The sequence below is a fragment of the Anoplopoma fimbria genome, chromosome 1 (genome assembly GCF_027596085.1).
Source record: "Anoplopoma fimbria isolate UVic2021 breed Golden Eagle Sablefish chromosome 1, Afim_UVic_2022, whole genome shotgun sequence".
Classification (NCBI taxonomy): Eukaryota; Metazoa; Chordata; class Actinopteri; order Perciformes; family Anoplopomatidae; genus Anoplopoma; species Anoplopoma fimbria.
In genome coordinates, this window is record NC_072449.1 from 29,485,776 (window position 1) to 29,500,428 (window position 14,653).

The following is a 14,653-nucleotide window of genomic DNA, read 5'->3' on the forward strand; positions in this document are numbered from 1 at the left end:
TCACCAGTTAGCAATATAGCATTTTTTTTTTACAATCTTTATTGGCATAATATAAATAGAAAAATGTAATGTGGGAATTTAATACTGCATGCTCAGTCCTTGAATAAAAGATTTGTTCTCCACATAGGTGGCACTTCTTCTAGTGAAATGAGTTGTATGACTCGGATTTACACCTGGTAAATAAATTGATATCTGTATCTGGATGAGAAAAACGTGTTGATGAAGGTGTAAATGTGATCGCATATCAAATGCAGTCTGTACAAATTGGACATGCTTTGAAGGAAAAAACCCAGGTCACCTACAGTACATCAACTCCACTTATTCTACTGCTCTGCCAGAATGTGGATGGTATAATGATATTTACGCTTACTATTCAGAACACTGGTGATCATATATCATTACCGAGATATGGAATATTAATTCGTGGTGGAAATGGGGTTATGTTGGACTGTATCTGATGAGCAGGTGGCAGTTGACCAGTATCAGCGTTCAGCAGTAGTATTAGAACAGTACTGCAGTACTACTCACATATATGAGCTTTTCTCGGTATCTGATGAGCAAGTTGCGGAGGATGCCAGCTTCGTTGAGGTCTCCCAGGCGGATCATGTCCTCCACACCATGGATGGAGGTGGGATGCATTGGCTTGATGTTGGTGGCATTCTGAGGGGAGATCCAGTGCTCCTGAGGGGGGAGAGGCCGGTGTGTAAATTAGAATTTGGACTATCAAAGAAAATGGCAAAGGTTTATCATAGGGCAGTCAATCATGCTCCCTAGGACATAAAAAAAAAAAAAAACCATTTTAACTGACTGTAACGAAAAAAGAGTTTCAGCACTCACATTTCCTTCATCATCTAGCACCTGGATCTGTCCTGAGTCACAGAGTTTGACCACCGCACCGACCGGCACCTCAAACTCCCGACCCGTCTTCAAGTCCAACCAGACATAGTCGCCCTGGAAAAAATAAATAAGCCTAAAATTAAACTCACAACCGGGTTTAGGATTGGAATCATAAATGAGTCGAATCACCATCAGGAAAAAAGAGGAATCAAAATTTTAAATCAAGGTTAGTATAAGAGCAATAAGGATGATCCCATGATAAATCAGAACCAGAAATGAACCATGCCTTTAGTAGGACATGCAAGTTGATCAGACCCATGATTAGAATCCATCATTCTTTGTTTCAGTGACTGAATCATAAAATTGGTGAATTATTTCTAGTAGTAAAATACAATGGTGCAGTCTGAAAAGGTGAAATGAACCCTGGATGATCAGACAGTCCTGGACTGGAAGCTTCTGGAAAAGGACAAAACCCAAAATGTGTACCAGTATTTTCCCGGGGTGGACCAGTAGGCAGTCTAATAAGAAGAAAGTTGGGACAGGAAAGAAGGGTTAGTACATCAGAGGTATTACATACTGTCAAACTTTTAAGTGTCAAACTTTCAGCCCTGTGGGCCTGAAGAGCATCTCTGAAAAGTTACTCCCTCCATGGTTACAGGTAGTCGGATACTGTAAACCCAGCTGGTGGTTTAAGAAAACAAACTGCTCTTCTGATGGGTTTTTCAAACATCTGGGTTTTTTGCTATTTATGTTTTGTTTGTTTCTACCATTTCCCAAGTTTCCTTATCCTAATAAAAGATTGTACACATGAATTACATAAATCTTTGCTCAATAAATACTATGTGAAACAAAAATGATAAGGAAATATAAGTTATATTTGTCTATATTGATGGTACATTGTATTATTGTATGTCATTTACACAATTTTCTTGTCTTGTACAAAAACAGCAAGATCATATCATTTCCAGCTGAACAAAAACTAGAGCCGCAACTGGAGCAACATGTTCAAAATCCTTTTTATATCTTGCAGTTGATGCAATATATTTTTCAGCCAGATGTTTGCCAAATACATCCAAAACTGCAGGAAGATTTGTTGAACAATCTCTGGGTTTTCTAAAGATGTAAAGACATTAATTATTACCTCCGTCAAGCGTTTTCAGTTTGGTTTCTTTGTTTGTCAGCAGGATTACGGACAAAACTACTGCTCCGATTTCCATGAAACTTGGTGGAAGGTGTAACAGAGGCCCAGGAAGAACCCAATACATTTTGGAGCGGATCTGAGTGCCCTTCTATTTTTTCTTAAAATCCAATTCATAGCCCTGTGACTGTCTATGACTTAAATGTGAGACTTAGTCAGCATTAGAGGTAAAGACTGGGGCTAAGTCACCACATGGTATCAAAATACCTCTGTACTCACACAGTATAATGGTTAAATACACAGCTTCTGTTTATCTGTAGCAGAGCTAGCTGTTTGATGCTCACATCCAACACTAACATTCAGAGGAGTGCTAAACAAAGATTTTGTGTTGTATTTTTTGTGTTTATAGAAGGTTAAGCATACATATCATCAGAGGAGAAGTTTGTAACACAGTTTTCATGGTTTTAGAAATCTTTGTAGATGTTTTTATTGACTGTAACTCACCATAGGAATCTATAGTAACATTAAGTTTGTGAATTGTGATACAAACTTTTCCGATCCACATTTTAAGTCTAAAGGTGGTGAGTTTTTAAATAAGTTAGGTTATGTTGTTGTATCTGACATTACATCACATTGATCTGTTAGTTGTAACGGTAGATGAAGGAATCTATATTTCATGGCCCTATCCTAGTTTTTTGAAGGAATAGTTAGACATTTTGGGAAAGGTGCTTGTTTGCTACTTGCTACTATTTTTTATGGATTAAACTAATGAGATATGACATGTCAATTGATTAGCTTTGGTAAAACTTTAACCAACTTTAACCAAACCAAGAGGCTGTTTTAGTGGTGGCGCAATGTAAGAAGCATTAATCACTTTAATGTTGAAGCAGGTTGAGGTGGGGCTATTTATAATTACTTCGTACACAGGTTCATGTTTCATTGGTTGATTATCTTTTGTATTATTAATCTGAATCTGCAAAAAAAATGAACTATTAACTTAAGTTATTAAGTAAATGTAGTGAAGTAAAAAGTAAAATATTTGTGGAAGTATAAAGTAGCAGAAAATGGAAATGCTTGTGTAAAGTTCAAGAAAAACAATCCAGGAAGTTCAGTTTGAATAACAGATCCATGAGTTTGAAGGCTTATGAGACATCAGAACACTGAACAGTGCTTTATAATACTATGAGACAGGGCTTTGGTAGGTGGACTTTGAATCTTTGTACAGAGCCAAGGTAGCTGTTACCTCCTGTTCCCAGTCTAAGCTAAGCTAACCGGCTGCTGGCTGTAGCCTTATAATTAATATCTGAAGGAGAATCTCCCTAAGCTCATGGAAAGAATAAGGACGTCTCCCGAACTATCTAATTATTCCTTGAAGCTAAAATAGAGATACAGTTTTCTTTTGTTGCTCGCAATTATGGCCACAAATTGTCGCCCTTGTTTTCAATAACACACACACACACACACACACACACACACACACACACACACACACACACACACACACACACACACACACACACACAAACACACACACAAAAGGTATGTAATAAACTTAAACACAGTTTTCAAATATACAATTATGCTTCATGACTCCGAAACAGATTCAAAACAGAAAAACCACATTCTTGTGATTCATGCATAATTATTTTAACAAACAGTTCTGCACACACACACACACACACACACACACACACACACACACACACACACACACACACACACACACACACACACACACACACACACACACACACACACACACACACACACACACACACACACAGTTGCGTACCGGCATCAGGGTACTGTGTTTCATCACAGTGTTGACGTTGCGTAGCAGTGCCCATTTGGCCAGATCCTTCTCGTAAAGTTCCACATATTCCCGACGCTTGTACATCTTAATGTGCTGATTGAGCAGACTTCTAGTCCACACTGATATGAAAATTTAAAATACACCACATAAATTGATCTGTTGTTTGTATGATTGCTTCCTACCACGCAGTTCCCAAATATCCACGTAAAAATTGATAGCTATAAAGCTGTCATAAAAAGACTGAGATATTCCAAATCTATGGGTCTGTATAATCCTGGTCCACGTTGAGGAAAATGTATATAAAAACTTCTAATAACATCCAGACTTCCTGCTGATTTTCAGATCACTCTGAAGTTTCCACTGCAGCAACATTTTTGGGACAATCCTCCTTTTCCCTCTCTTCCTCTCTCTCTCTCTCTCTCTCTCTCTCTATCACACTCACACTTTATGAAACCTCTCCTCCTCCTCCCCACAACCTCCCCTGTCGCCCATGGCAACAAGATGTCACTTCCTCCTCAGGTGTGTCCTACGTCGGGTGTTAGATTTCTGTACAGATGGATATACTGCAGACTCTTACTGCAATGTGAATTCTGCAAGTTGAAGAGGTGAAGAGGTTCAACTGAGAAACATTAAAGACAGTATTAGTATACTACTAATACTACTAATACAATCTAATAAAACTAAAAGTTTAGAACCTTGTTTTACCTTCTACTGATGGATACATGAATGCCTGTACAACATTTCATAGTATTTATTTTACTTTGTGTATTCATATATGTCTTAAATGCCTAAATATTCCTTGGAAAAAACAATGTATGTACCAATGTCAAAAGAATCCCTTTCAATCAACACCCAATAGAATTATTATATAGTATTTTCTTCTATGTTTTATGATGGTTTTATCAGAATGCTGTGTTGAATATTGTCCTGCACTGTAGCTCACCAAGGCGAGTTCCTCACAACATTTGTTCTAATATTGAAGTTAATTCGATTAAACTCTGTTGGTAGAAAAGAAGAAATTAAAATTGGTCTCCCGTGTCAAACTTGTAAGATTTGTTGACCATTCACCATTTACCCTGACCTCCTCGGTTTAGCGGCGCTAAATGTAATGTAACTCTACTTTTAAGTCATAACTCACATGGCCACTAAACGTTCTTGTCAGGTAATTAATTACAAATATATGTTTTTGTTTTAGGCATTTCGAGGAAGGCCAATGGTGGAGTAGATAATATGAAATGACTGATGATGAGCTGCTTCCACAGTGTGTGTGTCTGCCCACACTTTGGTCAACACTGAAATATCCTACTATCTATTTTCCACAAGCGTGTTGGAACTACTCTATATTTACAATAGGCCTGCAGTGCTTAAGTACAATTTCGCGCTACTTCTATTACTTCAGTAATTCCCTTTTATGCGACTTTTACTTCTACTCCACAACATCTCAGCTGCAGGTATATGACATTTGACTTAATTGTCTGTCAGCTTTTCCCTCACTACAAACAGGTGTTGTTTTTTTATGATAATATTTCGACAACTGTTGGATGGATTGCTGTTACATTTGGTTCACACATTCATGGTCCCCTGAGGATGAACTGTAATAAATTTGATCCCCTGACCTTTAATCCAGCACAATAATCTTGTTTTCCCATATTTTGTTCTTTTGACAAAATATCTGCAAAATTTATGACATTCCCATCAGCCTCAGCCGCGCTTTGTGTTTACTGATAATTAGCAAATGTTAGCAGGCTAACACGCTAAACTAACACAGGGAACATGGTTAACATTATACCTGCGTAACATCTAACGTGCCATCATTGTCATTGGGATGTTGTTAACATGCTGCTGTTAGCATCTAGTGTTAGCATTAAGCTTTAGCCTGTCTTTTCTCTTTGTTTCTTTCCCTTCCTCTTCCGAAAGAAGAGAGAGTGGTGGTAAGAACGCTAGCTGTGTGTAGCATTAAACGTGAGTTCACTGAGGGTTGTGTGTGTGTGAGAGTGTGTGTGACTGTGATGAATGTTTTTTGAGTCTGTGTTACATATGTCTGTTTAATTAAGTAAATACTCCGTCTGGCAAACTGATCCACCTGAACATTACACCACCAAGCACCTGTTACACACACACACACACACACACACACACACACACACACACACACACACACACACACACACACACACACACACACACACACACAGCTTGTGACAGAGCAAACGGGAGCGAGCAGGGCCAACTATCAGAAACCACACGCTGAATTATTCAACACAGAGGATCTGTTTGGTGTCTGTTTTTTTTGTCTTCTCTTTTATTTTTCTTCCTCTGTCCCTCAGTCTTTCTTTACCTTCACGTCTTTCTCCCTCCCGTCATCCACACATGCATCTTCAACCATAAGTGCAGATATATATAATTCAGATGAGCTTGGTAACTGATCATCTTATGGAGACACCACTGCACTTCAGTGTTGACTTCAGTTTAAAGTGCTTTCCCTGTGCTTTTGTGAGGTAAGATGAGTTCAGTTTGGGATATTTCTTTTTTTAACACAATTATTAAAAGATGTCACACATCACCAGTCCAGTAAACTAGTAAGAAAACCAGCAAACCAGTCAGCCACCAACACTAACAATATTCTGAGGACATTCAGTAGTTTTTGTTATGTCAACAAATATCCCAAACCAACATTAATTTATCATAACTTACAAGGATTCTGTGTGTCTCATAGCCTGGTCTATCTAATTCCTCTGTGCCATTTAAACTCCATTGTTTTCTGAACAAACACACCATGAACAATCGTTCATTTTGACTCAATCCCAGATACACCATCCTGCTGCCACAAATACTCACTAGAGCACCAAATGTGCACCAAATAGGGAATATAGAATCACACCAGCTTTGTCCTTTAAGTTCCATCTTTCTGTTTTAAATCCATTTATCCACCCATTATCTGTCACAAGACTTTTCCTGTTCAGGTTGACGGGATCTTCTAAGGTTTTAAATTAATTTAACCGTTTTGCACTGATAAATGCTTTTAGACTGACTAGTCCTTCAAATTACACAGCGTTTGTCCACGCTCTCTAGAATGACACGTCAGCGTTTTCTGATCACCATAGAATGTCTGTGTCCGCCAAAACAATTACAAATGTTGACAACTAAATCTGTATGTCTTGACGAAGTTAAAGAAATAATCCTGAAGATTTTCATTTGAGTAAATGTATGTTAAGTCACTTTTTATCTCCTAATATATTTGTGAAAGAGGCTAGGGCCTGCTGATGAAAGCCCTTGCATTTGCAGTTTTACTCTGTGTATGTGGCAACAATCCAGGATAAAAATCAGAGCGGCGACACTGTTTATATCTCATGTAAGTGAGATCAAAAACACACTCGCCTATCACGTAAGGTGCTGCCAACAAGAACGAAATGGAGGTATTCAAGATGGTAAGGTTTAGGCCAGGCGTTAACCTCCAGTTCTGCCGAGTGAAACCAATGAGGAAGTGTCTTAAAACATGCATTCTCTCTATTCACCAGCCAGGAGTGACTCCTCTGGTTGCAAAAAGATGTCTGATTGTGAAGAAGTCTATGAGAAAAGGGACCCTACTTCTCACTTGTTTTATTCCCTCAGTAAACATTGTAAACATGAGCCATACCAGAGTCATATACGGCGTCTCTACGTCACTCCTCCTCATTCCAAATATCGTAACTGAGGTAACTAAAACATGGCGACAGCCCTAATCACAGAAAAAATAATTCCTTTCAAAAACCAACTTTAAAAGGTTATTAAAAAAGAGCTGGTACTACGAAAGTACACACAATTTTCCCATTGCTGACTGCTGAACTGAAAAGACTTTTAGCTGCGAGTGTATTTCAAAACAGACATTCTCCCACCACAGCTTGGAGAGAGGCCTTTAGAGGCTTTTTACACGAGTCGTTTAAAGATCGATGAAGCCCCCAGGTCAGCCAACCAGACACCGCAGCAAATGGAGAATACATGACACACAGATAGTCCCAGGACCAAACTTAGTGGTCTTAAGACTTGCAGGTTTTTGGGGGAAGCCATCATCCATGAAATGTTATAGCTTGATAGCTTGATCGTATCGCTAACAGGAATACTTTAAAATTCAAAGTAAGAATCTCTCTCTACATGTTCCTTTACTCTTTATAGTAATACTTTGGGTTCCTACTCCAGCTCTGCATTTTGTCTTGTATTTACCTTTGTATAGCAGAAACGATTTCGAACACAACCAGGTCATGTTGGCTCTGAACACAAGTCTGTAATAATGATTCAGCCTAAGCCTTTTCATAAACTCCCCAAGCAATATTGTAACTCGTGGACCTCTCATTTCATGCTGCTAAACATGTGAACATAAAGGTCTTTAACAGGATAGATTTAGAGTAAAGGACTTCCACCATGGCTACTACTACTACTATAATCTCACACACCGTGCTAGGACAAACGTGACCGAGACAAGCCACGGTGTCGGTGTGGTGTTAGCAGAACGGCAGTGATGTGATGTCCATGCTGGGTGAGCAGTGGCTCATCATCTCTTTCTTCAGGTAAATAATTCAGGCCAGACATGAGCCGGGTATTCACTTACGCCTGCTAATGTTGCTCCTGTGTGGAAAGGTAACAAACCACACAGAGGACAGGTAGAAATAATGGGTTTTGGGTTAATACGCCGACCGTGAACCACAACTTTCTTGGTTCAAATCCGCTTGGGGACATTTGTTGCATGTCTTCAGCATTACTTCCTGTTACTAATGATCTATTAACACTAATACAACCATACAAAAGTGACCAAAAGTAAATAAAAAAAACAAAAAGAAGAAAACGTGCCTGAACAGATCCACCTCCACAAAACCAGTTATTCACATCTAAATTGAGAATCTGTGAATATACAGTATATGTGTAACAATATTGTATTGTAAAGTGGTTTAGGTTTTCTCCTGTTTCTCCAAAATTAACTGGAGACTTTAAATGCATAACTGCCAGTCTGGAGATTTTTTTTTAACACTGATGTAAAATCCTTTTTCTTAAAGTTGATGTGGTGAAAAACATTATCATCCATTTAAAGTCATGTTAATAGCACCTTGTTAGTCCAATATTCACTCTTCTTTGAGCTCAGTTTTTTTGGTCTCCACCAACTCATGAGAGAAATAACTGGGTTCTGTAACACATGTCCAATCGGGCATTTAATAATCAAGCAAATGGAATTAATTATTTTAAAAGTGTGTGTGCGACCATAGACAAAGGTTTGATTAATGTCCAACAAAGGCTCATGTTGTAGATTCAGTCATTTCAGCTCAGTCTAAAGTCTCTCTAAGAGCAGCTTTGTAGTATCTTGTTACCCTCAATGTGTACTAGGTTCAGCATAAGTAATACAAGTGCACAAAGACCACAGCTCACCACTGCAGACTGCACAGTATCTGTATTCTGCCGAGAGGTCTTTTTCATGTACGGTCTGCCCTCTACTGGTTCCATTTTATCACCACTTAGAAAACTCTTATTGCTCTGCAGTTACACTTTTTGCAGCCGTGTTTTTCCAAATATTCGTTTCCTATGAGACCAAAATGACGTCTAAAGGGACATTTAGACCATTACTGCACATTGAAACTCCGATCAGTGCTCCCCATTAATTACCTAGAGTTTGGCGGGCCGCCGTGGTCTATTTTACTCCACCATAGTTTCATAATTAACTGAAAATATTTTTCCACTTCTTAAGGGGCAATTGGCTGGCCCTCTCCACGCACATTAACTCCGCTTTTTGTTCACCGTGCTTTGTGAATGTGACTTTTTTGCTGTGTCATCATCATTCATTTTTATACAACCAATGTGTTAATGATCAAATTATTTACTAGAGCAAAGTGTAAAAGTATTCCTTTACAAGTAAAAGTCCAGCATTCAAAACGTTACCTAAGTAAAAAATTATTGGCATCAAATATTATATTTATGTAAGGCTTATATCACTGATTTATAATTATTAATGCAGTAATGTGTTCATCAGTTTAATGCTTATTTGAACTACTTCATATACTTAATGACAAGGCTTTATCATTCTTTGTAATACATCATATTTTTAGTTGATATATATTTTGTATTAAATCTGAATAACTAATGTAGTCAAATAAATGTTGTGAAGTTAAAAGTACAATATTTCACTCTGAGATGTTTAAAGCAGCATAAATGGAAACTCTCAAGTTAAGTAGGCTACATATACCGCCAAACTGTTACTTACTTAGCTACTTAACAACTATATTAGTTTATTAGTTACATTGCATCACTGCTAAAAAAAAGAGCACAAAGTTCTTCACAGATCTGGCCTCTTAATTTTTCTCTCAAAGTGCACCAGATTAATACATTTAACTTTAAATTGTACATAATGTTATTCTGGGGGAACATGACCCTGGACCCCATAGAGGGTCTGAGGTCTCCCCCACCACAGTCTCACAAAACCCCTGAGGGAAACAGTGAAGATTATTCAATTACTGTAGAGTTAGGAGCGTTTTAAGGCAGGGGGACAGCAGACAACTATTAAGAGTCCATGTGATTGATAACGGCACTTCCATCTCAACCTCATTTGCATTTAGATTGATCAATTTGATAAGTCAAAGGTTCTAGGGGTGAGATATAGTGACAAGCTAATTTGTCAACGAATAAACTTGCCCATAAAAACACAGAGAGGCCAGCTCCCTTCCTAACCCGCTTCAGTGGGCAATTAACATTAAAATGTTGTCTCTACTCAGCCTCCACAGAGACGGCAAAGGAACAAATACAGTACAACACAGTGGGAATGCTGGGAAAATAATATTACCGAAGAAATAGTGGTGGAAGATACAGATCTTTGACTCCAGTAAAAATAGCAATACTGCAATAAAACAACACAAGGCTCATGATTCTATCACTTCAGCTCAGTCTCAAGTCTCTCTAACTGCAGCTTTGTAGTATCTCGTTACTCTTGATGTGTACTAGCTTCAGTAAAAGTTATACAAGTGTAGCTGACTGCAGACCACAGCCCCCCACTGCAGACTGAAGCTTAGGGGTCTTCTTCAGGTCCGGGTCTGCCCTCTGCTGGTTTATGACTAGGTCTCTGCAGTTTCTCAAGTAGGCATACTCAAGTAAGGTACAATTGCCTGAGTAAAGCTAATTGGTTATTTATGCAGCCCTATATGGTCTACTACGATTGTTGAACTCACACATGCACATATGAATACACACACACACACACACACACACACACACACACACACACACACACACACACACACACACACACACACACACACACACACACACACACACACACACACACACACACACACACACACACACACACACACACACACATCAGTTCTCATTGTGATTGTCCAGTAAATGAGAGAGAGCTGCTGAATGACGAATGAATACCAGCTCTCCATCGCAGTGGAACTTAACGCGACACTGAACACAACCACTAAACAAAACAGATAAACAACAAACAAACAGGCTTTGTGGAAATATAAAAAAATGTTTTTCTAAAGTAATTGAAACGACACACTTGTTGTCAATACGAATAAATAACAAATAAGTCATTGATTTACATTATATTTAATTTATTTATTTTCTTTTTTGTATCTAACCTTATGGATTAATGCATAGTTGTTTCTTTGAATAGTAGTTAAAAAATAATGTAAAAAAATACAATTTCAAAACCTTAGACAGGTTAAGGTTATCTATTGATGTACTCAAAAATCTAATAAACTTTAAGTTTAATAATTCATAATCATAATCATTTAAACTTCATTAATACATTTCTAATATTTTTTTAAATAAAAAAATGGTTGGATTAACCACTATAAAATTGCATAACTATTCTGGTGGCACTGGAGGATTAATGGGTTGACAGTTGGTCAAGTGCTACAGAGTGAGGGTTAGGGTTAGGGTTAGGGTCTCAAATGGGCCTGCTGTAAACCTTTCATGAACTCTGGGCCATGTTTCCCCTCATAGATTTAATAAATGACCATGTGACAGTATAGGTGTAGATGCACCCACTACTCATTGAGGACGGTTGTGATCCGATCAGCCAAACCGCCAAAAACTATACGTGGGCGGAGATTTGCCAGTTCATAAGCCAAGAATGAATAGTTAAAAACTATTGCTTATGCAACAGAATGCAAAGCAAAACCCCTAGTGGGGCGATTTCCCATGAAAGTCAAGTAACACGTGTCCATTTTTGCTCGTTACACACATACAGTCTTTCCAAAATAAACTTCAGTCTTCATGGAAACAACTTGGTTAGGTTTAGGCGACAAAACCGGTTAGTTAGGTTTAGGAAAATATTGTAGTTTGGGTTAAAATAATTAACAAAGTGGCGTTACTTAAGTACTGAGGTAAGGTGACAAGTAAAAAAATACTGCAAATACTAGAAACTTCCTTTAAGTGCAGGTTGATTTACTTTGTGTTTTCTCATATAGAACTTAAGCTTGTTTCATTTAAAGCCTAGAGACTGTGGTGTAAGATGAGTGTGACTGAAGAAAATCAAAACTACTGAGCATGAGGATCTGTGGTGACTTTACATTTACGATCTACATTAGTATGGGATCAGCTCTGAGCCTAAGTCTCCCCGAGTCTCCTGATACTTTGTTTTTGTAAAGCAAGTTTTCAAAAATGAAATGAGCTACATTCTTTTACCTGGACGAGGGTGGCGTATCTGAAGCTGAGACGACGTAGTTTAGTGTCCCAGCCCTCCAGCGCCCAATCAGATCCCCTCCTGTTCATTTTCATTGCCATGGTTACCACGTCTAGTTAAGATCTGCCACCGACTAAAACAATGAACGCTTCCTTCTTGTTTTGATGCGTCGATTGGTCGATGTTATGTTGTAAATTGGTGACAACAGGTCTCCCGATCATAGTTGTTATCTATATATTTTTAAAGATCCACTGTTCCGTCCTAAAATGCACGAGACTTCCAATGCAAAAGGTCTTTGGCTTGGTGGTTAAAAAAGTCGAAATAAAGAGGAAACCGTTACAAACAAGGAAAGAGGATCTTCAGAAAATCTTTCATTTGGTGAAAAAATGTTTCACTTTATCAAACAAAATTCTAAAAACGAGCCTCAAAAGAGAATATCATCCACAGTTGTCTTGTTCTCTGGTATAAATCCTTTGTGTGATCCAGTGGCAGCAGAGTTTGATTACACCTGTACAGTGGGTCAGAGTGTGTGTGTGATGGACTTCCACATAGAGGGGTGAGGGGCTGATCTGTGTGTGTGTGTGTGTGTGTGTGTGTGTGTGTGTGTGTGTGTGTGTGTGTGTGTGTGTGTGTGTGTGTGTGTTCGCTTGTTTTATTGGCTCGTCCCATTTGGGCCTCCACAGCGGGGGACGGCTGTCAGAGCTGATTAGTCGATCAGAAAGGCTGACAAGTTCAGCAACGCATTAACCGAGAAAATCTAAAACACCGACACTGAGGCCAACGCATGCTTGCACACACATGTGTGTGTGTGTGTGTGTGTGTGTGTGTGTGTGTGTGTGTGTGTGTGTGTGTGTGTGTGTGTGTGTGTGTGTGTGTGTGTTTGACTACAGAGAGGGTTCAGTGGAAACGATGCAGCGTAATGAGCAGCTGATTCTTAATGAGTGTTGTTGTGGCTTCACTGCAACGAGCTGCACACAGTGGGTGTACTATAGAAAATGTTCAACTATGTGTCACTGTGTCATGTTGGTGTGTGTGTGTGTGTGTGTTGTGTGTGTGTGTGTGTGTGTGTGTGTGTGTGTGTGTGTGTGTGTGTGTGTGTGTGTGTGTTTACCTGCTGTAGAATGACCATGGTTCTGGTTTGTGTCCTTATGACTGAACATCAGCAGTCAGCTGTGGACACTGAGAAAGACAGAGAGAATGATAAGAGCATGTATTCATCAACATCATTATTTACTATCTATTCCTATGGTAGGCAAGGTTATTAGATCTTACATTAAATTGCACACAGCAAGAATACATACACACAAACACACACACACACACACACACACACACACACACACACACACACACACACACACACACACACACACACACACACACACACACACAAAGAGAGTCAGGTGTGGTTTTACCTATAAACATGCCCAAAGGGGCAGCAGACACATAAAAACTGTGTTGTTAAAATTCTTTCTCTTGGTTTCAGAGGAAATTAAATATTAGCACCGAATCTGCTAATAAGATCCATGTAAACCGCTGAAGGTAACACACACACAAAGACCTCCACACATAAAATACGTGAAAGGAAGACAAGTCAGACGTAATGAATGAAACTTGTTTTTGAAATGTTGTTTTTCATAAAAAGAAAATCACAAAGCCATGTGGGGCCTATATAGAGTATGAAGCCTGTGTGACGCACACAAAATGTATGGTCACATTTTTGTTTATTTGATTAATATATGATGTAATGTACTGTTAGTTAAAATATTCAATGAAATAGAATCATCTATTATACTAACTTCCTCAGAAGTGTATTTCACCCTGTGGCCAAAAAAATAAGTGCTAAATACCTGTGGTTCAGGATAATTATTTTACACATTTTAAACATCTTCCCACATTTTAAAACATTTCAATGAAGACGTATTTTTTTAACATACAGAACTGCCATCTTCTCACAGGTTAGTAATATATTTAAGTACAAAATAAACACCTTTAAATATTATAAGCAGAGAAAAATGTTTATAGAACAATTGTTAAAATTTGTGTTTCATTTATTTGTTTAGAAGCAACAAGTGTGAGTTTGTTTAATGGACTGACTGTCGGATGCTAACGTCTAGAAGTAGGTGTATCAGAATGGGCTGACGTCTTCAATGAAAACAGCTGTAAACGAAGCGGTATGAAACTAAAACTGTGATTCTGAAGAAATTTTAAA

General features: G+C 38.4%; 1 protein-coding gene across 1 annotated transcript in view; it reads right to left on the reverse strand.

Moving 5' to 3' along the window:
• myo7aa (myosin VIIAa) overlaps positions 1 to 12,542 on the reverse strand; it is a 59,692-nt gene extending 47,150 nt beyond the window's left edge. The window contains exons 1-4 of the mRNA XM_054606598.1: positions 12,444 to 12,542; positions 3,768 to 3,881; positions 838 to 951; positions 529 to 681 (exon numbers count right to left, since the gene is read on the reverse strand). Of these exons, the coding sequence (XP_054462573.1) occupies positions 529 to 681; positions 838 to 951; positions 3,768 to 3,881; positions 12,444 to 12,542 (480 nt within the window). The remainder of the gene's footprint in view (positions 1 to 528; positions 682 to 837; positions 952 to 3,767; positions 3,882 to 12,443) is intronic.
• Positions 12,543 to 14,653: the final 2,111 nt, after the last annotated feature.